Raw genomic sequence first — 24,407 nt, 5'->3', positions numbered from 1 at the left:
CGAATTTGATGCAGAAACTGTGTGGAAACTTGTTTGTGTGTGTATGTGTCCTCAACACACCATTCGATGACTGGTGTTGGCTTGTTTACACCTCCATGACTTAGCAGTTCAGCAAAAGAGACCGATAGAATAAGTACCAGGTTTTAAAAAATAAGTACTGGAGTCAATTTGTTCAACTCTTCAAGATGGCGCTGCAGCATGGCCATGGTGCAGTGACTGAAAGAAGTGAAAGAATAGAAGATTTACTGGATGATCAAATTGTCCCATTAATATTCGTTAGGGTGGCGAGCTGGCAGAATCATTAGCATGCCAGGCGAAATACTTAGCGGTATTTCGCTTGCTGTTATGTTCTGAGTTCAAATTCCACCAAGGTTGACGTTGCCTTTCTTCCTTTCGGGATCGATAAATTAAGTATCAGTTGCATACTGGGGTTGATCTAATTGACTGGGCCCCTACCTAAAAAATTTTGGGACTTGTGCCTAGAGCAGAAAAGAATATTCTTCAGAATGTTGAGTTAAAATGAAGCAAAGATGAAATGTGAATGAATTCAGTTTAAATGGAAACCAAAGCAGTGTCAAAGTAACACAAAACAAACTACTAATAGTGATACACATCAATATGGAGTTAGCGTCATGGTAGCAAGCTGACAGAATCATTAAGATGCCAGGCAAAATGCTAAGTGGCATTTTGTCTGTGTTTACATTCTGAGTTCAAATTCCGCTGAGGTTGACTTTTCCTTTCATCCTTTCGGGGTCAATAAAATAAGCACCAGTGGAGTACCAGGGTCAATGTAATTAATTTAAACCCACCTCAAAATTGCTGGCCTTGTGCCAAAATTTAAAACCAATATGGAGTTAGCATTGATGGATTTACATCTGTTAATTATATTGAAAGAGAATGAAGAACAGGAAACATTTTATGACTGGAATATCAGAAACAATAAGGTGTAAACACACAAGCTAATACATATATGCATTTATATAAAATAGAGCATGAAATATATATATATCATCATTACGATATATGTATATATATCTCATCATCATTTAATGTTTGTTGTCCATGTTGGCAGTTTGGCTGGGCTGGCACACTGGAAGATTGCACCAGACTCCAGTCTGATTTGGCATGGTTTTCTACAACTGGATGCCCTTCCTAACACCAACCACTCTGAGAATGTAATGAGTGCTTTTACGTGCCACTGGCACAGGTGCCAATTTGCACGACACCGGTATCTGCCACAACTGTTATTTTGCACGACATAAAGCCAAAGGTCTTGATCATTGCCTCTGTGAGGCCCAACACTCGAAAGGAACTCAGCCACTTTGCCTCTTACATATATATTTAAATTTAATTTGCCAAAATATTTTCGTTGCTTTGAGACCACAACTTGATCACTGACAAAATTCTGTGCTGTAAAGCGACGTAAATATTTTGGCAAACTAAATTTGAATGCTGAAGTGAATCTAACAGTTTTTGTGTGTTTCTTAAATGGCTTATAAACACCTTCCACTCTGCAATTGTTTTCATTCCAGCACATGATCTCAGATCAGGTCACTTGCTATGCAAGTGCATCTCCGTAATCTATAATATATATATATATATATATATATATATATATATATATATATATATATATTTTATTGTAAGATACGATAAAGATCCCTCCTGAGGTCATATAGGCTCATAGAACCAGTTTCCTGGATGGACTGGTGCTCTGCCAAAGGATTACTCATTTTTCTCAGCTGAGTGGACAGGAGCAATGTGAAATGAAGTGTTTTCGCTCAAGAACACTGCCCAGTCCAGGAACCGAAGCCACAATCTTACAATCACCCTAAGCACTATATATATAATATATATATATATATATATATATATTTTATTGTAAAGATAGGATAAAGATCCCTCCTGAGGTCATATAGGCTCATAGAACCAGTTTCCTGGATGGACTGGTGCTCTGCCAAAGGATTACTCATTTTTCTCAGCTGAGTGGACAGGAGCAATGTGAAATGAAGTGTTTTCGCTCAAGAACACTGCCCAGTCCAGGAACCGAAGCCACAATCTTACAATCACCCTAAGCACTATATATATATATATATATATATATATATATATATATATATTCTCTGTGTTTACTTGTCCTGTTTTCCATTTTTTTCCTTGTTGTTTACCTATTTAACTTGTTTGTTTACATATTTCATGTTGTTTGCACCGTTATATGCATGTGTATATATATATACACACACTATACACACTATATATTACTATTATATATACACACACAGACACATACATATATATATATATATATACACACGTGACTTGATGCTAGTCTAATGAAGTGCCTAGCTAATATAATCATCCATAAATATTATGTAACTTTTCATTTGGATTCCTTTAAAGCAATAGTATTAGAAACAGAGTAACTAACAATAAAGCTATGCTAAATTCATTCTTTGTCGTTTTGTGTGTTTTTTAATAATCCTTTCCCCTAGAAGCACAAGGCCTTAAATTTGGTGGAAGGTATTAAGTTGATTACATTGACCCCAGCGATTAATCAACTCCGAAAGGATGAAAGGCAAAGTCGAACTCGATGGAATTTGAACTGAGAAAGTAAAGACGGACAAAATACCGCATAGCATTTTGCTCGGCGTGCTAACGATTCTACCAGCTTGCCGCCTTTGTGTGTTTCTTAATAATAATAATAATATCGTTACTTTCTAAATTGATTGAATGTTCTACTATTTGTTGAACTTCACACACACACACAGCGAGGAGGGAATTCACATTTAAATTGTCATAGGAAACTAAATATGCATCTGTATGTGTGCATCTAAGGTCAAATGCATGCTTCGATTTAAATGTTATATTTAATTCATATGGCAACAACATTTTAAAATAAAAGTAGTCTTCTCCAGCCACACACACACACACACATACATATGCATGTACACACATAGAAGTATAGCGGCATACACACACACACACACTTTCACTTTCTCTTTCTCTCTCTCTCACATACACACAATCTGGGTGATTAGAAATACCTGAAACTAATGAAAGTGTAGAAGTAAGAGTAGAAGTAAGAAGTAAGGGTAGGAGGAGTATGCAGATTCAGGAGAGGAAGGCAGAGCTAGATAGATTGAGAGAGATGGTAGGAGAAAGTAAAATAAAGAGGGAGAGTGTGAGTGAGAAATGTCAAAAAAATATGACTGATGTAGTTTCAAGGGAGATAATCATGTGTGTGTGTGTGCGCGCATGTAAGACAAAGGAAAATGATCATCATGGTGGTGTTGTTTAGCCCTAGGTCATTCCATATGGAGCAGACAAGATAGATCGATGATCAAAGATCATTCCAGCCATGACCATACCACTGTTGTTTTTTTTCTTTCTGGAATTATATATCTTGGACAGAATTATTTAATGTTCCGTTGTTGGATGTAGTTTTGAGGAAGATTTCACTGCTATTTTCCAGTTTGTAGGGAGACCACATAGAGGTTCCTTGGCTGGCTCCTGATCATGATGGTAGGTGAAGAGGTTGGGGGGGGGAGAGAGAAAGAGAGAGAGAAACATGTGGGTTGCATCACGTGTGCAAAGAATTAGATGATGATGATGATGATGATGATGAAATCAATGATAATGAAAATATTCTGCTTGTGTTGTCAGTAATGCTATAAGTAAGTAGATTTGCTGTGTGCTGGTGAGGACGTTCGTTGATGACTAATGACTGACATTGGCAAAGGGAGGGGGGGGAGAGAGCAAGCAGTGTGTGTGTAGGTAGCTGATGATGGCGATGATGATGATGATGACAAGGGTGAGAGAAAAGAGAGTAGTGTCTGTGTGTGTATGTGACAGTCATGGTAACGATGATGACTGATGACTAATGACTGATGTTGAGAGAGAGAGAGAGAGAGAGAGAGAGAGAGAGAGAGAGAGAGAGAAACAAGGGCGGAAAACGAAAGGGAGCAGTGTGCGAGCGTACGTGTGTGTGTGTGTGTATGAAGATGATGATGGTAGTGATGAAGAGAGAGAAGAAGAAAAAGAGAGTGGTGGTGGTGGTGGTGGTGATAGTGGTTAGAGAGAACTAATGTTATGGAATAGGAGGGGGTGAAATGGAGCACAGGGTGCATTGAGATGAGGCAAGAATAAGGATTAAAGAAAGGGAAAGCGATGCAAGAGAGTAAAACGGTAAAGAGAGACCGAGAGGAGGATGAAGAAGAGAATGTGAGAGAGGAGTTGTTTGTTGGAGAGAGAGAGAGAGAGAGAAGGTGAGCATTGTTAAAATGATGGATAATGTAGATGGGTAGCAGGCAGGGGTGTATGAGATGGGGGGTGGATTAGGGAGACAGGTTTGTATATGGGGGTAGGTATGAGAAGAGTGAAGTGTGTGAGGGGGAGAGGTGAAGCTGGAGATAAGCTAAGCAGCTGGCTAGATTAGATGGCTTAGGAAAAGAAAGTCATTAACTATAATCATATAGAAACATACATGCCCACACATTTGTGTATATATGTGTATTATATATATATATATGCACACACACACACACACACACACACACACACACACAGAGGGAGAGAGAGAGAGAATACACACATATATACGAGCAAACTTACATGTGTATTGCTTTATTATATGGTTGTAAAGTTACATCAGTGTGACTCAAGGGACTAGAGTTTCGTGCATAGCGCTAATCAAGTTAGTCACTTACGAAGATTTACAGCTGAACAATAAAGGAATAACGTATGTGTTACTTTTCATGCTGAATTCCAGTTCTCCTGTTTGTAGCACCACACACACACACACACACAAACACACACAAACACACACAAACACACACACACACACATGCCCACAACACGCAGAAATACACGTCTATCTTTCTGTCCCTATCTACATCTATCTATACATATGTACACACAGCAATCACAGCAAATGATAGAGGACTGTGTATGCCCACAAACACACATGTACACACACACACATTGTATTATATTATACATACACATTCAGAATGTATAAGAATTACATATGATTGTCATAGCACATGATGGAGATTAGTTCTGTGTTTGATAATATTCATATGCATTTATATCCAAGTTCAGATTGTGTGTGTATGTCTATATATATATATTATATATATATATATATAATATATATGTGTGTGTGTGTGTGTGTATATATATATATATATATATAATATATAATATATATATATGTGTGTGTGTGTGTGTGTGTGTATATATATATATAAGCAATAAACATTGCCCTTTTCAAGCCTAGCCAGGCTCATGGTCCTGGTTTCCCCGGTTTCTGTGGTGTATGTGTTCCTCCCAGCTGGACAGGATGCCAGTCCATCGCAGTGTTACTTAAGAAACAGGAAGAGAGAGTGAGAAAAAGTTGTGGTGAAAGAGTACAACAGGGGCTGCCACCACCCCCTGCTGGAGCCTCATGGAGCTTTTTAGGTGTTTTCGCTCAATAAACACACACAACGCCCAGTCTAGGAATCAAAACCACAATCCTCCGACCGCGGCTCTGCTGCCCTAACCACTGTGCATCCACACACACACCACACACACACACATATATATATATATATATATATATAAATATTTATATATTTATATATATATGAATAAAAAGCATTGTCTCAAAATGAATTTCAAGATACTACGTATTAATATACATAGCAGTTCATGGACTGTACAAATTACACAACACTGGTGAATGGAGGCATTACAAAATGTGGAAATTCCCTGAGGGTGCTACAGAAATGACTCAGACATATCATACAAATATACACACGTTTATACACAAATATTACAGCGGCATCCACACACATACATACATACATATATTCCCTCACTTATAATAACAATAAATATATATCTTCACAAATAACAACTAAGTAACTGACAAATTCATATAGCCATTATACACACCTATCTATCTATCTATCTATCTATCTATCTATCTATCTATATGTCTGTCTGTCTATCTGCATAGACTGGAGTGCAATACACGTGTACAACATAAACATCATATAGAAATGAGTATACATTTGTTCATATTCACACACACACACACACACATCTATATATATATATATATATATAAAGACAGAGTTTTAGGCCACTGGTGGTGATTTATGGTGGCAAAAATTACACAAATTTAAAAGTTTGAGAAAAAGGAGTATCTGACGTTTTTAAACTCATTGTTCAGTTGACAACTCAGATTTATAGCATTATTTAATTTAAAGACACACACACACATAACTAAACTGGTATGTAATACTGCAAAATTAATGTGAGACAGAAACACACATATATACATACAAACACATTAATATTTACATGTATATGCACACACTGTCACAGAGCAAAAAATGAGTTTGGTACATATATATATATAAAATACAAAATGGGACAAGAACGCAAAACATCTGGACAACTAGGTGATACAAAAAGGGACAACAAAACATCCAGATAGACGATACAAAAAAAACAAGGACGGGTCATTCGAAACCTTTTATCCTCAGTCAAGAACCAGATCATCCTTGCAATTTCAGCTATATATATATATATATACATACACACACACTCAAAATTAACAAGTTAATAACCATCAGCCTATAAGATTCCTTTTGATAACCCAACAACAACAAACAATAAAGGCAAATAACACCTAACCATATATAAATATTATATATATATATATATATACCAGCCTGTAATCACTCAGAAAATCTCCAACTACATAAAGATACACAAAACACACACACACACAGAGGAGAAAGTGAATATTGGTATGCATACGTATATACAAAAAATGTCCAACTCTCTACAGAATGACTCACACACACATAGTTACATGAAAAAGATACATACACAAAGATATATATATATATATATATACATGCACACACACACAAACAAACACATGAATATATTTACGCAAGGAAGAATTTGCTGATATTTGCGAAATGCTTCTCGGAGGGCCCTTGAGGAAACGGTCAAACTTTGGACGAGGTGTTAACGTCACCATGACAACATGTCGATGAACTTGTTTTTAGAGTACGGAGGATTGAGTACAGAGGAGAGATATCGGGATAACTGAGAGAAAGTCAGTGAGGAGGTATAAATAAATATAAGGAAAAAAAAACAACAAAAAATCATATAAAAATACCTTGCAAAAAAAAAACAAAAAAAGAAAACGAGGTCACCAAAGATCGATCATTATTATTATAACGATAATGACGATGATGATGATGATGAGGAAGGCAGTGGTGGCGTTGAGACTAATTGTATTGACGGCTGACTGTGATATTTGCAGGTAGTAGCATGAGTAGTAGAGGTAGTAGTAGTAGTGAGTAGCATGATTAGTAATAGTAGTAGTGGTAGTGGTGGGAGGAAGTGTGGGTGTGGGTTTATGTATTAGTTATAGCATTGATATTGCACTGGTGATAGTGGCGCCAATGAAAGCTGGTGGTAGAATTTGTTGTAGTATTTACTTGATGACAGTGATGATGATAGTGATGCTGCTATTGCTTCTGATGATGGGGATGATGATGATGATGATGACATAGGTGATGATGATGATGATAGGTGGTGGTGGTGATGATGATGATGATGAGGACGACAGGTATGATGATGATGATTACGATGACCATACTGATGATGGCAATAATGATGATGATAGTGATTGGTTATGCGGCTTCGTGAAAAGGTGACAATGACAACGATGATGATGATGATGATGATGATGAAAACGCCGCTGCCACCGATGGTATTAATGGTGGCTATTTCTCGTGATGATGACAACGATGCTAATATTGACAACGATCTGTTTGTGATAGTTATACTGCTAGTTGCAATAGAGATACCGGTGGTGGTGGTGGTGGTGGTGCTGCTGCTGCTGCTGTATTCTAATGATGGCAAAAATGATGTTAAATGATGATGGTGATGTTGATGATGATGTTGGTATGCGATGACGATGGTGATGGTAATAACTGTAAAGATGATGACGATAAAAGGTGAGGTTGACCTCATTTGGAGCATACACATCTCTAATCAATAAACACAATATAAGGTGACTCAGTGCTTCTTCTGATGTAATTTGACAAGAAAACAAAAACAATAATAATAATTTTCTCTTTACATACCCCCCCGCCCATCCTTCTCTGCCCACTACGGACTTCAGATAAATAGTGGGGGTTAGTTAGGAGTTATAGAATTAAACCATTTCATCAATGGTTCTAATTTTATAGACCCTCTTAAAATAAGTGCGAATTTATATGAAAGGGTCCTAATCAAATAAAAACCAATTTATATGCAAGGGGACCTGATAAAATTAAGGTTCATTATCGTCATCATAGGCCATGATAAAGTAAGGGCCAGGTAAAATATAAGCCAGTAAATATGGGAGGGCCCCTGATAAAATGAGAGGGTAGGGTTTATGGGAAAGGGCTCCAATAAAATAAGATCCACTTTATATGAAAGAGCTCTAATAAAATGGGGGCTGGATTATATGAAAGAGAACTGATAAAATAAAGAACAGTAAATATGAAAGATCCTGGTAAAATAAAGGTCTGTTTATATGAAAGAGCAAAGGTAAAATAAGGGCTAGCTTGATTTGAACTCAGATAACTGGGTTATAATGTTATGTAGTTTAAAACACTGAGAAAGAGATCAACAATGTTGTCAACTGGCAGGAATTGAATGATGTTGCTTAATCCTGGGTCAGTCCTGATTGAGGACAACTATTTGCAGAAACATTCAAACAGTGTGTGTGTGCTTGTCTCTCTCTCTCTATTTATTTATTCTTCCTCTTCTGTCTCTCATATTCACCATCTATCTTGACTTCACATCTTTCTCTGTCTCTCTCTAGGTGGGTAAGCTATGTCTTCATCTCTTCAGCAAGAAACTTGATCCTGTCTCTCAATCCTAATTTCTTATCCCCTTATCAGTTGATGGATCTTGTCTTGTAGGTCCTTGGTCACCTCACTAGTACTGGTGCGATGTAAAAAGCACCCAGTATATTCTGTGAAGTGGTTGCCCTAAGGAAGGAGATCCAGCTGCAGAAACCATGTCAGAATAGATATAAGAACTTGGCACAATCCTCTGGTTCATCTGTTCAAGTTGGACCATCCGACCTATGCCAACATAGAGAAAAGGATGTTAAATGATGATGATAATGCTCTTCCTGTTATTGAACAAATCTCACCAGAAAAAAACAGGAGAGGATTTGGTGACAGAATGAACATCCAGCTGTACCGTAAAATCCTGTCGCAAAATCAATTCTTATCCAAGTCATGCTGATATGGGAAAACAGACTGAAAACAAATGGACACACACACAAATGTTGCTACATTATGTGATGGGGTTGCTATAGCTGGTGTCTGGAATGTAAAGGATGAAAGATAAAGTTAACCTCAGCAGTATTTGAACTCAGAATGTAAACAGCCAGAAGGAATACCACTCAGCATTTTGATGCAATAACAATTCTGCCAGCTTGCCGTCTTTGAATAGTAGTTTCAGATTTTGGCACAAAGCCAGCAATTTTTAGTGTTGAGGTGTTAGTCAATTACATCAACCCCAGTACTTGATGGGTATTTTATTTTTTCAACTGCAAAAGGATGAAAAACAAAGTTGAGATCTCAGCGGACTCTTAACTTAAACTGTGAAGTTCCAAAAGAAATATCTCAAAGCATGTTTTCCAGTGCTTGAATGACTGTCAATCCATCACCTTCAAAAATCTGATTTGAATGTGTTTTGCACAACCTATAGTCATATCAAATATAGGAACAAGACCAGTAATTATAAGAAGAAAGGGATCAGTCAATTATATTGGCCCTAGTGCTTTAAATTGTAATTGTTTTTAACTTAGGCACAAGGCCAGCAATTTGAAGCGGTTCAAGTGGTTTGTTGATATCCTTGATTCTAGTATAGTAGAACCTTGATTTATGAATGTAATCTGTTCGTGAAGGTTGTTTGTCACCTGAAAGGTTTGTAAACTGAGACTGTTTTTCTTTCAGGGAATTCAAGAGAATGCACAGCAAATTCAAGTAAGTATGTGCCCTGAATGCAAGCTAGACAATGACAAATGCTCCTCCACACTGATTCCCCCAGCTTGTCACCAATCATTGTTTCCAGCTCCTGTGTTTGTTACTCGAGACATCGTTTATCACCTGGGATGTTTTACGTTTGAAAAATTGCTTGTAAATCAATTTGTTCAGAATGAAATGCATTCATAAACTGAGGCACCACTGTATTTAGGGCTTCATTTCATTGACCTTAAAAGGATAAGAGTCAATGTTGTCCTTGGTAGGGTTTGAACCCAGCAAATAAAGAGCTTGAACAAAGGCTGCAAGCACTTTTTTTGTGATACTTTAATGATTATGAAGGCACATGGCCTAATGGTTAGGGTATTGTACTTACAATCTTAGGATCATGGTTTCAATTCCTGGACTGAGTGATGCATTGTATTCTTGAGCAAAACACTTCATTTTACTCCAGTTCACTCAGATGTAAATAAGTCCCAGCAATAGTTGGGAAGTTAACTCTGTGATGCACTGGCAATCAGGAGGATTGTGTTGTAATCTTAGTCACCTATAAGTTAGGGAAACTGGATTAACCTTTGACCTCTTAGATTCTAGGTTTCAAGATGTGGCTGTGTGGTAAGAAGCTTGCTTCCCAAACCATATGGTTCTGAATTCAGTCCCACTGCATGGCACCTTGAGGAAATGTCTCTTACTATAGCCTCAGGCTGACCAAAGCACTGTGATGGAATTTGGTAGTTGGAAACTAAAAGAAGCCTGTTGTATATATGTATGTATATATATATATATATATATATATATATATATATATATATATATATATATATATATATATATATTATATATATATATATGACAGGCTTCTTTCAGGTTCTATATACCAAATCCACTCATGAGGATTTGGTCGGCCCAAGGCTATAGCAGAAGACGCTTGGCCAAGGTGCCATGCAGTGAGACTGAACCCAGACCATGTGGTTGGAAAGCAAGCTTCTTACCACACAGCTACACCTGTGCCTATATATATATATATATATATATATATATATATATATATAATATATATATATATATATATCATCTATCATGTGTGCGTGTCTTTGTGTCTGTGTTCATCTCACCCATTACCGCTTGACAACCAGTGCTCTGGTGTGTCTTTCATCCTTTCATGGTTGATAAAATAAGTACCAGTTTGGTACTGGTGTTATTGCAACTGACTTATCCCCACCCCGAAATTGCTGGCCTTGTGCTAAAATTTGAAATCAATATTTTTCTTTCGTTTTATTTTTTAATATTGGAAACAGGAATTTAAAACATTGCGATGAAATAACAACCATTTCTACAATTAGTACATGCCAAATATCTGCCTATCTACCTCTATCTGTCTCTATCTCTCTAACTAATTACCTATCTATCTATATGTATGTATGTGTGTGTGTTTTTGTGTTTATCTATCTATGTATAACTATCTATGTGTGTGTGTGTGTGTATGTATGTGAGTGCATGAGGCTGATGATGTTGATGATTAAAAAAAAAACAAAAAAGATTATCTGAAATGTCATGAAATACATTTGGTTAATTAGTGCAGATTTTAAACAGCTAATTTGTCTTTGTACTTAGAAAGAGGCTTTCTTTTTTAATGCATCAGTATTGCTCCTGTGTGTGTGATGTGGTGTTGTGTGTGCGTCTATGTATCTGTTAATGTATTATATGAATGTATGTGCAAATATGTATGAATGGGTGTGTGTATGTGTTAATGTTTGTGTGAGGCAGATGAATATCTACAAATGTATTTGCATGTATGAATGGATGTGTATGAATGTGTGTGCATTTTACCAAATGGAGGTAGATTTTTCTCTTTTGTTGGTGTTAGGACAACACCAGTGATATTCTGTGTGTGTGTGTGTACACATAAATATATGTATGCTTTTGTGTTTGGTGTAGACGAATGTGTAATTTGAACTCAGAACAAGTGATTTCAAAATGTCACTATTTGATTTGTCTTCATTATCTTCACCAAATAACTTGATGCCAGTACAAACGAGCTGGTCCAGGTTCAAATTACACGGATAAAACAATTTAGAGTGGCTTGTTATGTTTGACTTGAACTGAAAATTCTGGTTCAGTAAAATTGGCACCTAATTCTAAGAAGAACGTGGTTGAGATTGTGTGTGTTAGCAGTTATTTAGCACCAGGTTAGCCTTAATTTAGTAGAGAAATGATCAAAGACTTTTCAGCCACGACCATTCTACCTATCATTCAGATTTATATCTATCTAGGACTATATTATTTAATGCGTTATTCTTAAGGATAGTATGGTACAATTTGAGGGAGGGATTTGGCTGCTAAATCCAGCAAGGGAGTTCTCTTGGTGGTCATAAATGCTTTAGTGTGGGGTGGGGATTGCACTATGATGTGGCATAGGGATTGCATTTTAATGTAGAGTGAACATTGTATTTTTTGATGTGGGGTGGGCTTTGCATTTTAATGTGGGGTGGGGATTGCACTTTGATGTGGGGTGGGGATTGCATCTTAATATGGGGTGGGGATTGCATTTTAATGTGGGGTGGGGATTGCACATTAATGTGGGATGGAAATTGCATTTCAATGTGGGGTGGACGTTGCATCTTGATATAGGTTGTGTGTGTGTGTGTGGGGGGGCTGCACTTTAATGTGGGGTGGAGGTTGCAGCCAAGATGGAGTATAGATCTCATGCAAAGTATTTGTTTCCTGCACGTTTTTCGCTGTCTGTTTATTTTTTCCCAAATGGTTTTGTAATGAAGAATAGTAACAAACAGTAAGTTTGCAGTCAATATGAAATAATAAGAGACAAACTTGAGGAACATCCTTAGAAATTGATGCTCATTCTTCTCACTAGGAAACAGTATAAAAACAGTAAAAAAGGAGAGAAAACAAAAAAAACTACCAAAAATGGTTATGATATTTTTAGGTGGGGAAAAATAATATGTCTGCAAAATGGACAAAAATATTTATTCGATTTGAGATAAGGAATTTTTAATAAATGGTAAATGAGGACAAGTCGAAAGAGATAAGCAAATGCAAATCATATGCAAAAAAAAAAAAGAAAAAGAAAGAAAGGAAGCAATAACGAACTTTATGAGAATAAAGTTGATTCGATATATTTTTCTACCAATGAAAGGTATAATCATATCTGCTTGCCATTCTTTAAAAGATTACGTTGGCTGTGCTGGTGACGGTGAGAAAAAAACCAAAAAACTTAGCAACTGCTAACATAGTAATAATGACGATAGCGACAGAGAAAATTATTATCATTATTATTATTATTATCATTAGCAGTAGCAGTAGTAGTGGAAGTATTAGTAATATTAGTGCAAAAACAAAAGAATAAAAATTAACAAAATATACTCCGTGTAATACCCAAGGCACAGCACAAAGAATTGTGGCACTGTTATGCAGTGACTATAAGATTACTAGACTAAATAATAATAACAATGATGATGATGATGATAATAATAATAATAATAATAATCCTGTAATAGGAAAGTGCAAAAGTAAAAGATATGTGAAAATCTTTCAAGAATGTTATGTAAAGGCATATGACTTAGCAGAGAAAGATTTAATCAGAATCAAGAGGAAAAAAAATATATATATATGTGTGTGTAAATGAAAAAATAAAAAAAGAGCTGTAAGATAATGATGCAGCTTTAACATAATTTGAACTGCAACATAATTTGTAGTATCAAAGCTAAACACGAGAGGGTGGCAATAGTGGTGATGGTTGTTATGATGGCTCTGATGCGAATGGTGTTGGTGTTAATGATAATGTTGATGATGGTGATTATAGTGATGACAGTGTTGATGATGATGATGATGATGATGACATAATAACAACAACGCTAATAAGTAAATAAATGTGCAAATGAATAAATTCTCAGCTCTTGATAAATTATTTAGCTGAATAATTAAATTTAGGCGATGCAGGAAAAATTGTTGGCTCTAACATCTCTCTTCTCACCACCATCACCACCCCCACCTCTTTCAACAACACACACACACACACACACATACATTGCGATTTAATGTGGGATAAACAGTGATGCACACACACACACACACACACACCTAGATAGAATTTCTATCTTTTATGGTGTTCAAATCCAAGTTACACTTTGTGACCCAATGTGCTCTTCGCTTTACAAATCACAATAGAAGTGTGATTTGAAGGTAATTTAGCTACTACTTTTGGCGGGTTGAGTGACCATATGTAACAGGGGTCTGCAACTGGGTCATGAGCCTGTACTGGGCTGTGGACCATTTCGTATCAGTTTGCACAGAAAGAATAAATTTAAAAAGAAATTTATAGGCACTGGCATGGGGGTAAGGTAAGAAGCTTGCTTCCCAACCACATTGTTCTAGGTTCAGTTCCACTGTGTGGCACTTTGCGCAGGTGTCTTCAACTATAGCCTTGGGCTGATCAAAGCTTTCTGTGTGGATTTGGTTGATGAAAACTGAAAGAAGCCCATTGTGTGTGTGTGTGTGTGTGTGTTGCCCCCGTCCCACTTGATAAGTGGTGTTGATGTGTTTATGTCCCTGTAACTTAGGAGTTCAGCAAAAGAGACTACTGATAGAATAAGTATCAGGTTTATATATAAAAAAGTACTTGGGGCAATTCATTCGACTAAAAACTCTTCAAGGTGGTGCTCCAGCATGGCCACAGTCTAATGACTGAAACAATTTGGAAGGTGTTTCTGCATTACATTTCTTTCGTTTGTTTCAGTCATTTGACTGTGGCCATGCTGGAGCACCACCTTTAGTCGAGCAAATCGACCCCTGAACTTATTCTTTGTAAGCCTAGTACTTATTCTATCAGTCTCATTTGCTGAACCGCTAAGTTACGGGAATGTAAACACACCAGCATTGGTTGTCAAGCGATGGTGAGGGGACAGACACAGACATACAAATGCTACACACACACACACACACACACACACACATGATGGGCTTCTTTCAGTTTCCGTCTACTAAATCCACTCACAAGGCTTTGATCGACCTCAGGCTATAGTAGAAAACACTTGCCCAAGGTGCCACGCAGTGGGACTGAACTTGGAACCATGTGGTTGGGAAGCAAGCTTCTTACCACACAGCCACTCCTAGTATATATATATATATATAATATAAATGTATTATATATGTAATAATTGAATTATATATTATGTACTTGATGTTTTATTATGTGCATGATCCCCCAGTCCGTGGAATAATTGTCTTGTACAAAACTAGTCCATGTTGCAAGACAAAAGGTTGACGGCTGGTGACAGAGGGCCATCTTCATTAGTTTTGCAATAAAACTAACTTTTTATGAGTTCAATGTTTGTATATGTACATCTATTAATATTATATACGTTAATAAAAGTGAAAACAAAACCTACAAAAAGAAAAGCTATATATTGAAATAAAACATAAACAAGGTAGAAACAAACAAACAAAAGGATACACACAACAAATTATGAGGCATTAACCTTAATTGCATAACATCTGACACCTTTTAATGAAATATTTAATTTAAGATTTTGTGTAATATCTCATTTAAGATTTAAATTAATAATAATAATAATAATAGGAATTCTGAAACAAGTTTCAGAAAATCCTAAGAAAAACAAAAGAAAGAAAACAACAGCAAAACTAACAAAAAAAAATGCTTCCAAACAAAGATTAATTTAAAATTTTTTTCTTTTCTTGTTTTCTTTTGTTAAACTTTGTATTAATTAAAATGGTATTCTGTGTTTTGACTTTGACTTTCTGAACGAAAGTCTGAAAGTAAGAGATCAATGGAATCTTGAATTATCTCACGTTGCAAAGATGGCAGCTTCAAGTCTCGATGCCAAACTCATTTGGCCATTTTTTCCCATTTATTTTATTATTATTTTCTTTCTTTTTTTTTTATTTTGTTAATTTAGTGATTATCATCATCATCATCATCATCATTATTATTGTTATTATTATGGCATGTTTAAATAGTTGGGTGGTGTAGTTTTCAAAGACTTGGGTGCTGTAGTTATTAACATCATTGCTTCTGTTTTATAGTCTAGACAAACAGATTCCGGTTAGTTTAACGGGTGAATAAGTTTCAGAGATAAGTATGGTGATGATGATGATGTTGCTGCCCCTGCTGCTACTGTTGATAATGATGAGGGAGAATAGTGATGATGATAACACATTGTATGAATAGTTTGATTTAATTTCAATATTCAGTGTTTATTCTGCGAATTTATTTAGTTTAATGTATATAAAGTCTGTGAGTGTATATGTTTGTGTATGGGAATGGGTAGGAAGAGGAATGCATAAGATAGAAATGTATGCACATACGTAGTATTAATAGTAGTAGTAGCAGTAATAGGAGTAGTATGGTTAGTACAAACAAAGAAGAGTGTATTGAATACTTAGGTATCAGACTCGATATTTAGGTTAGAAACAAAAGATATAACAAAATGTGAAACTTCTATGTAACATTATATAATTACCACTCATGAGTTTCAGTCTGGAAATGATCTTCAGGTAAAGCAAGAGATATATGAATCGGTAAACATTTGTGTTTACAAATGAGGAAAACTATCCTCAATATATGAAGGAGAGAGTGTATGTATTTTGTTAGAGGCTAAAGTATCACCTGTCCTAATGAAATGTTTGATGTATGTGACAGTACTAACGATTCAAGCAACGAAGCAATATAACACTATATAGGTAAAAAATTTGCAAAAACATCCAAATATGATCAATCAACAGTACATCACAATTTGATTGGTTGTTCCCACTTAAAGAAAAAATAGTCTTTGACTTTCGACTCCTCAAATTTTAATGTGTTTATAAAATATTTTTGTTATGCTGCTTCTCTGCAATTTTATTTGAAGAAGTCAGAATTGTGAAAATCTGTGGTAAATGACAGATGCTATATAAAATATATGCATGTGTCTTCTACTTTAGCCCTGAGCTGGTTAAAGTCTTGCAAGTATTTAGTAAAAGGAAACTGAAAGAAGTTCATCATACGTGTTTGTGTGCAAATGTGTTTGTCTCTCCTTGTCTTGAGATCACATGAGAGTTGTAAGCAAACATTACTGTCATACAAGTGACTCTCTTTTATTTCCAGTCTTGCATACACACACATGCACGCGTACACGCATGCACGCACGCACACATACACACTTCATCATTATCATCATCATCATCGTTTAACGTCTGCTTTCCATGCTAGCATGGGTTGGACGATTTGACTGAGGACTGGCGAACCAGATGGCTGCACCAGGCTCCAATTTTGATCTGGCAGAGTTTCTATGGCTGGATGCCCTTCCTAACACCAACCACTCCAAGAGTGTAGTGGGTGCTTTTATGTGCCACTGGCACGATGGCCAGTCAAGTGGTACTGGCAACGGCATTGCTTAAATAGTGTTTTTTACGTGCCACCTGCACAGGAGCCAGTCCAGTGGCACTGGCATCGACCTTGCTCAAATGTTTTTTCATGTGCCACTGGCACAAGTGCCAGTAAGGTGATGCTGGTAACAATCACGCTCGAATGGTGCTTTTACGTTCCACTGGCACGGAAGCCAGTTAGCTGCTCTGGCAACGATCACGCTCGGATAGTATATATGTATAGAGTAGTACATGGATATTTGGATTGGAAAAGAATTAATGATGCACATGCGCTTTTGAACCCATAAATTTGTGGTTTAATATTCAAACATTTTAGTATCATTGACATTGCTGGTGTTGACAATAACAGAAGTCATATGACGATGACGATTATGACAACAATGGTGATGATGGTTAGGTCAATGAAAATGATGGTTAGAATATTTGATCAGAAACAGAACTTCCTTTCAAGAGCTGCAAAACCAACAATTGTCTTGCAATCATAAATTAATTAAGGCTTCATAGTTCTTTGTTTGTTTTTTTTTTAAATTTTTTTTTACTTAAAAATGGTTAAAAGGTCTGAGCTGAATAACAAAAGACGTAAATATGCAAATAAAAACATAAAAACAAAACAAAAACAAATAAAGAATAAATATAAATATAAAGTTTGCCACCCCCACCACCACCTGCTCTTCCTTTGTAACAGCAATAATAAGCGAGGTCAGAGTGGTGGTGGTAGTGGTGGCTTCAGTGGTGTTAGTGGTTGAGGTGGGTTTCCAGTCTTAATTTTGATATTATTGGTTAATTAAAATGTGTGGATCAATACATGAATTGACTCTGAGTTTGATGTCCATCATAACATCACCCACACATACACACACTAAAGTATACATACATACATACATATACACACATACCAAAATACATACATATTGAAGTACATAAGCATAGACCAAAGCAGAAATACTCACATATTCACATTGAAGTTCACATGTACACGCACACACCAAAGCACACATACACACATACTGGAACATAAACACAGACACACACACACATCAAAGCACATACACAAAGATAGCTGCACCACACACTTCCGCTCCTCGTACCTCGTTATAAGCGGACAAGTTATCTAAGTCAATTAAAACACTAACGTTGGTCGTTAACTAACAACTTAATTGTAATTCTCTGTTGACAATGGCAACAACAACAATAACAAGTACAACAACAACAATAATAATAATGATAATAACAATTGAGACTAATATTTACAAACACAACAAACGAGAAATTAATTCCTTTAAGTCGTTGTTTAATTTGTATATGAGCTGTGGTGCTGGCGGTGGCGGTTGTGGTATTGTGGTGGTGGTGCTGGTGGTTTTGATGGCGGCGTGGTGTTGGTGTTAGAGTGTGGTGGTGCTGCTTTTCAATGGTAGTGGCAGTAGTACTTTTGGTGGTGGGGTTGGTAGTTGTAGTAGCAGCAAAGACAAATAATTGTGATACTAGCAGATAATAGTAGTTGTAGTAGTAGTAGTAGTAGTATAGTGGTGGTGGTGGTGGTAGTAGCAGCAGTTGTGTTGGTTTTGTTATTGGTGGTAGTATTAGTGTTGGGTAGCAGTGTAATGTAATAATGCAGTTATGGTAGTAGCACTACCACAACACACTTCATAGATAAAAGTTTTGTGTGTGTACATTAGGGTCCCTAATTCAACGAAAGCTAGGCATATAAAACCTGATTGATATCCTGGTCCAAATTCAAAAGGACCAACCAAACAAAGCATTCTATAACTAACCTAAAGGCCTCACTTTTAAAAACATTGCAAATTATTATTGTCATCATTATCATTATTATTATTATATTATTATTATTATCATTATTATTATTATTGTCATCATTATTACTGTCTATTATATGAGCTGTAGAGTTGGAAGAACTGGTGGAAAGCCATACAAAAACCTTTATCTTTTAGTGTTGTTATTTTTATTATTATTATTTTTGAACGGTCTGTTTTTCCAAACTTGTGTGGGTTGGACAGATCTACTGTACAATGATGCATTGCCATTCTTATCAAAGAATTTGATCCAGTGTTGTTTTCACAGTCTTTAGAAAATGGTTGGCATCAACAAACTGGAGATAAATTGTAGTTTGTTAATATATTCTTAAGAAGAAAAACCAAAATACCCCAAGGGAACAAGATGTTTGTCTTTAGAGACACAGAACTAGTTTTACTTTAATTAACTTAACCATAATGATAATATCATCATAGATGCAGTATGGCTAAATGGTTAAATAGGTTGCTATGCAATCAGGGGATCATGAGTTCAATCTCATTCCATGGCATCTTGAGCAAGTGTCTTTTACTATAGCCTTGAATTAACTCAAGCATGGTGAGTGAAATTCTGTGGATGGAAACTGCAGTGCAGAAGGATTGTCACTCTCATTCCTCATTCAAAACTCCAGCCTTGTCGTACACTCTGTCCTGCTGATTCTTCCTAAGGATTATGTTAAGGATATACAGGTCTATGGAATACTCAACCACTTATATGCTAATTCAATGAACAGGTAGTTCAGTTGATTGAATAACTGATGATTTATAGCCAGAAATGGCATTCCATCGGTTAACCCTTTCGTTACCAACCTGGCTGAAACTGGCTCTGACTCTGAGTGCAAATGTTTTGTTTTCATAAGTTTTGAATGAAATCTTCCACCAAACCTGAGTCACAATTTATGTTCCTATGTTCCTAACTCTAGCTGAATGATAACTAAGTTTTTTTACTAAATTCTTTGTTATATTTAATATAATTGATAGAAACACAGAACATCTCAAAATAAATACAGTAATGTGCAAGTGACTAAGTACTCAACAGACATGCATACTCTTAATGTAGTCCTCAGGGAGGTTTAGCATGACATAGAGTGTGATAAAACTGGCCCTTTGAATTTTAAATGCTGTCTTCGATGTATGAAAGGCAAAGATGAACTTGGTGAGATTTGAACTTAAAATGCAATAAATCAAAAGAAATACTGCAATGCATCGAGTCTTGAGGTTCTTACATTTCAACCAGGTCAGTGAGTCTTAAGGTAGCCATTTCTATATCCACCTCAGAAAAATGAAAGGTAAAATTGACTTCAGTGGCATTTTAACTCACAATGCAAAGAAGCCTGAAGAATGTTGAAAAGAATATTGCTTGAAGGTTTTAAATTTCCTTAGTCCATTAACCTAGACTGGTACTTTACCCCTAGAATATCCCAAAATGATGAAAAGCAAGGTTGACTTCAGTGGGATATGAACTCAGAAAGCAAAGATCCAGAAGATACATGGAAAAGTATCTTGTCTGACATTCTTGCACTTTTCAAAGTTCATTGCCGTAGACTTGTATCCCAATCTATCTGTCTGTCTGTTTATCTATCTATCTAAAAAAAAAAGGTGGGTGAATGTAGCAAAGATGGTGTGTGTGAGTGAGGAAACCCCTTTCAGCATGATCCTATAAATCAAAAAAGAGAGAGAGAGAGAGCACTTAGCTCCCATGTGTTTATTCCCTCTCTGCCTGAGGTTAACGTGGTTTTTTCCATAGGCTTTTTTTTTCCCACGGATAAACCTAATCTTACTTTTTACATTTTAAAAATTCTTCTGTGATACACGATCCCTTTTGATTGGAATTTTACTTTTTTTTTCTTATCCCCCCCCCCCATTTTTTTTCATTTTTGAAAAGAAAAGCTCTACATTTGTATTTGTCCCCTCTGTGTTCAACCCTGTGTGGCCAATAAAGAAAGTTATCTGTCTGTCTGTATGTTTGTCTGTCTGTCTGTCTGTCTATCTCTGTGTGTATGTTTGTTTGTATAGCTCAGAATGATGGAAGGCAAAGTTGATCTCTCAACTAGATTTCAATTCAGAATGCAAAGATCCAAATGAAATCCCCACAAGGCATTTTCTCTGCCACTTTAACAACTCTAGTTTGCCGCCATAAATATCAATGGTGTCACTTCTTTTTTCTATTGATTCAGCTATTTTCCAACATTAACTGGTTCCGTGATGTGCCAAGTGAAATCAATATCTATTTAGATACCAACCATGAGAAATGGGAAAGAATGCATGAATACCACCACATCCCATACACCTTCCTATTCCATTAACATATCAGGATTCAAGCCTACACAAGAAACAGTTATTGTTTCACATTGTTATTCTTAACTGCACCTGCACGTAGATACACGGGAAAAGATGACAATGGAGAGAGTGCTGATGGGGGTGGTGATGAAGATGGTGATGACGATGACGTTGATGATGATAATGGTGATGATGTTGATTGATTAATTTTTGTTCTATATTAAACACATCCCTCACTCTGCTGATTTTCCACATTATGTTTAGAGATCATCTATTGACCTTCAAACTAATTCTTCCATTACATCATTCATCCATTCTATGGTTATATAATTGTGGTGTTGCTATTGTTGTTCTTGTTGCTAGCAGCAGTGGTGGTGGTGGTGGTGGTGTCAGCATTATGTTCTTGTTGTTTAGCACCAACCAAGATCCTAATCCAGGAAACCCATGAGCAAAAGGTGTTCTACATGTGACAATACAACAATTCTATTTTCCAGACACCGTGTACCTTAGACTATATTAGCCAATGTGGCTTCTTATATGCAGATTTTATGATCCTAGGACAATCTTGATCCTGTAGACCCATATTTTCCCTGATGTATTTTAACAAGAACTACATTATCCAAAGTGTTTTCCTTGTGTAGTTTTGTTTAACCCTAGGTCAATCCGGATCCAGTTGACTCATTATAAAAAGTGTTCTAGGATTACTTTAGCCAATGTGTCCTGCTTTGGTGTGGTTGTTTAAACCTTGGTTAGTCCTGATCCAACAAACCTATGACCAAGTGTGTTCTAGCAGTGACCACCCTACATTTTGTACTGGCACAATGTATCTAAGACTACATCAATCCATGTGTCTTCCTTTGTGTGGCTGTTTTTTTGAGCCCACATCAATTCTAATCAAACAAACTCATAATGGAAGACATTCTAGCTATGATAATACAATAACTTTTCTTGCTGCAGTGTATCTAGGAATACATTATCCAATGTGTCCGTCCTTGAGGAGATTTTTTTTTAACCCTCAGTCAATCCAGACCCAGCAAACCTATGATCAAATGTGCTCAACCAGTGACCATCTTATCTTTCTTTTGTTTAGACACAGTGTATCTAGGACTATTTTATCCAATGTGTCTATACCTGGTGTAGTTTAACCCTAGGTTAGCTCTAATCCAGTAGACCCATGTCTGACTATCCCTACCTATTTTTATTCAGACATGGTGTTTCTCGGAGTACATTATGCAACATGTTTTTTTCCATTTTCAAGATGGTACAGTTAGACTTTAGGGATATTTTGGCTGTTATATCTAGCAGGAAAAGTGATCATGCTTCTTTGTTGGCAAGTGTTAATTTTGGCAATAACTATTGTCACAATATCTCAAATTTTTAGATAGATATATAGAAGAACAGCTAGATAGATACTGAGAAGGATAGGCTGGGAGGAAGAAAAGATAAGATAGAGATGGGACAGATAGATAAGATAGATAGAAGTATAGAGGAGTATGTAGAGGTATATATGAGCAGGGACAGGCAGATAGACAAACAGGGAGATAGGCAGACTGACAAACGGGAAGATAGGCAGATAGATAAACAGGGAAATGGAGATAGGCAGATAGATGAACAGATAAGAGTATAGAGAGTTAGATTGTGGGATAGATAGGTGAGAAGGTTTGTGTAAACAACTATGCAGGGAAAGAGGAAGAGAGACATAAAGTGCTGTGGTTGATATTGGAATATGATTTTTATAGAAACTTTAAAGAAAGCAGGAAAATAAATGCAAATAAAAAACATTACTTCACCTCACAACCAAATAATTTTTGACACTTAATGGCAGAGATAAAGAGATAAAAGACTTTGGCACATGTGCAGCAGAATGCAGCCCTCTGCACAGCTGCGTGTGTGTGTGTACGCGCACACACACAATATTTCAATATTCTTAAGTGACTTGCTGTTTACAAACAGATAAGCTGTACCAATTAGTGGAAATTATACATATATATCCAGACAACAATTAACAATTAATGGTAATTCGCAATTAAACGCTGTTCTATATTTCAAAAATCTTCTAATCAATCTGTCTATGCATGCGTGTAGTGTGTGTGTATAAATATATATATAAATATGTATGTGTATATGTATGTTTGTATGCATCTGTGTGTTTCTTCCTAAATACCTGTTTGCTTGGATGTCTGAATATTCATACATATTTCACTCTTTCCCTGGCATCTGTCATTGGACTGAAGCCAAATTGAGGAGACACCTTCAAGGGTTTTAGACCATCATATCAACCCTAGGACTTAATTTAGTCAGTAACTTATATCAATTTCTTTATCTTGCATGGTTGAGTTACTGTCTAGACCCAAAGGGATGCAACTTCATACATCAGTTTACGTAGACAAACCCATGCACACATAAAAATGTATTCTGTTATTCTTTTACTTGTTTCAGTCATTTAACTGTGGCCATGCTGGGGCATTGCCTTTAGTCGAACAAATTGACCACAGAACTTATTCTTTGTAAGCCTAGTAGTTATTCTGTTCGGCTCTTTTGCTGAACTGCTAAGTCACAGGGATGTAAACACACCAACGTCAGTTGTCAAAGCGATGGAGGGGGAACAGACACACAAATATATATATACATATAGTTAATCCAAACACGAAAACACAACAAGACGAGGATGTGGAACAAGTATAGTGTTATTGGATGCTCAGGAAAGAAAAGAAAGAAGGAGGATTTAACGTTTCGAGCGGAGCTCTTCGTCAGAAACATAGAAAAAGGAAAGATCCAAGGAAGGGAAGACGGAGGAAAAAAAATCACCAACGATACACATGTGGTCACATATGACGGGCTTGTTTCAGTTTCTGTCTACCAA

General features: G+C 36.3%; 1 protein-coding gene and 1 long non-coding RNA gene across 7 annotated transcripts in view; both read right to left on the bottom strand.

Annotated features, from left to right (window-relative positions):
- The window catches only part of LOC118764564, a 23,264-nt gene extending 20,498 nt beyond the window's left edge, over positions 1-2,766 (bottom strand). The window contains exons 1-2 of the long non-coding RNA XR_005000386.1: positions 2,752-2,766; positions 2,253-2,261 (exon numbers count right to left, since the gene is read on the bottom strand). This is a non-coding gene — a long non-coding RNA (uncharacterized LOC118764564). The remainder of the gene's footprint in view (positions 1-2,252; positions 2,262-2,751) is intronic.
- LOC115214914 (CUGBP Elav-like family member 4) overlaps positions 1-24,407 on the bottom strand; it is a 459,203-nt gene that overhangs the window by 161,708 nt on the left and 273,088 nt on the right. For 3 of the 6 annotated variants that reach the window (XM_029783973.2, XM_029783975.2, XM_036505435.1), the window contains exon 1: positions 6,949-7,098. The exons of 2 other annotated variants lie outside the window; for them this stretch is intronic. In XM_029783973.2, the coding sequence (XP_029639833.1) occupies positions 6,949-7,039 (91 nt within the window). In that variant the 5' untranslated portion in view covers positions 7,040-7,098. Of the gene's footprint in view, positions 1-6,948; positions 7,099-24,407 lie in introns of those variants that run through there. One more of the 6 variants, XM_029783974.2, reaches the window with a different exon arrangement.

Source organism: Octopus sinensis, linkage group LG8, assembly GCF_006345805.1.
Source record: "Octopus sinensis linkage group LG8, ASM634580v1, whole genome shotgun sequence".
NCBI lineage: Eukaryota > Metazoa > Mollusca > Cephalopoda > Octopoda > Octopodidae > Octopus > Octopus sinensis.
The sequence above is the reverse complement of the archived record's forward strand: the minus strand, read 5'-3'. Positions and strand labels throughout refer to the sequence as shown.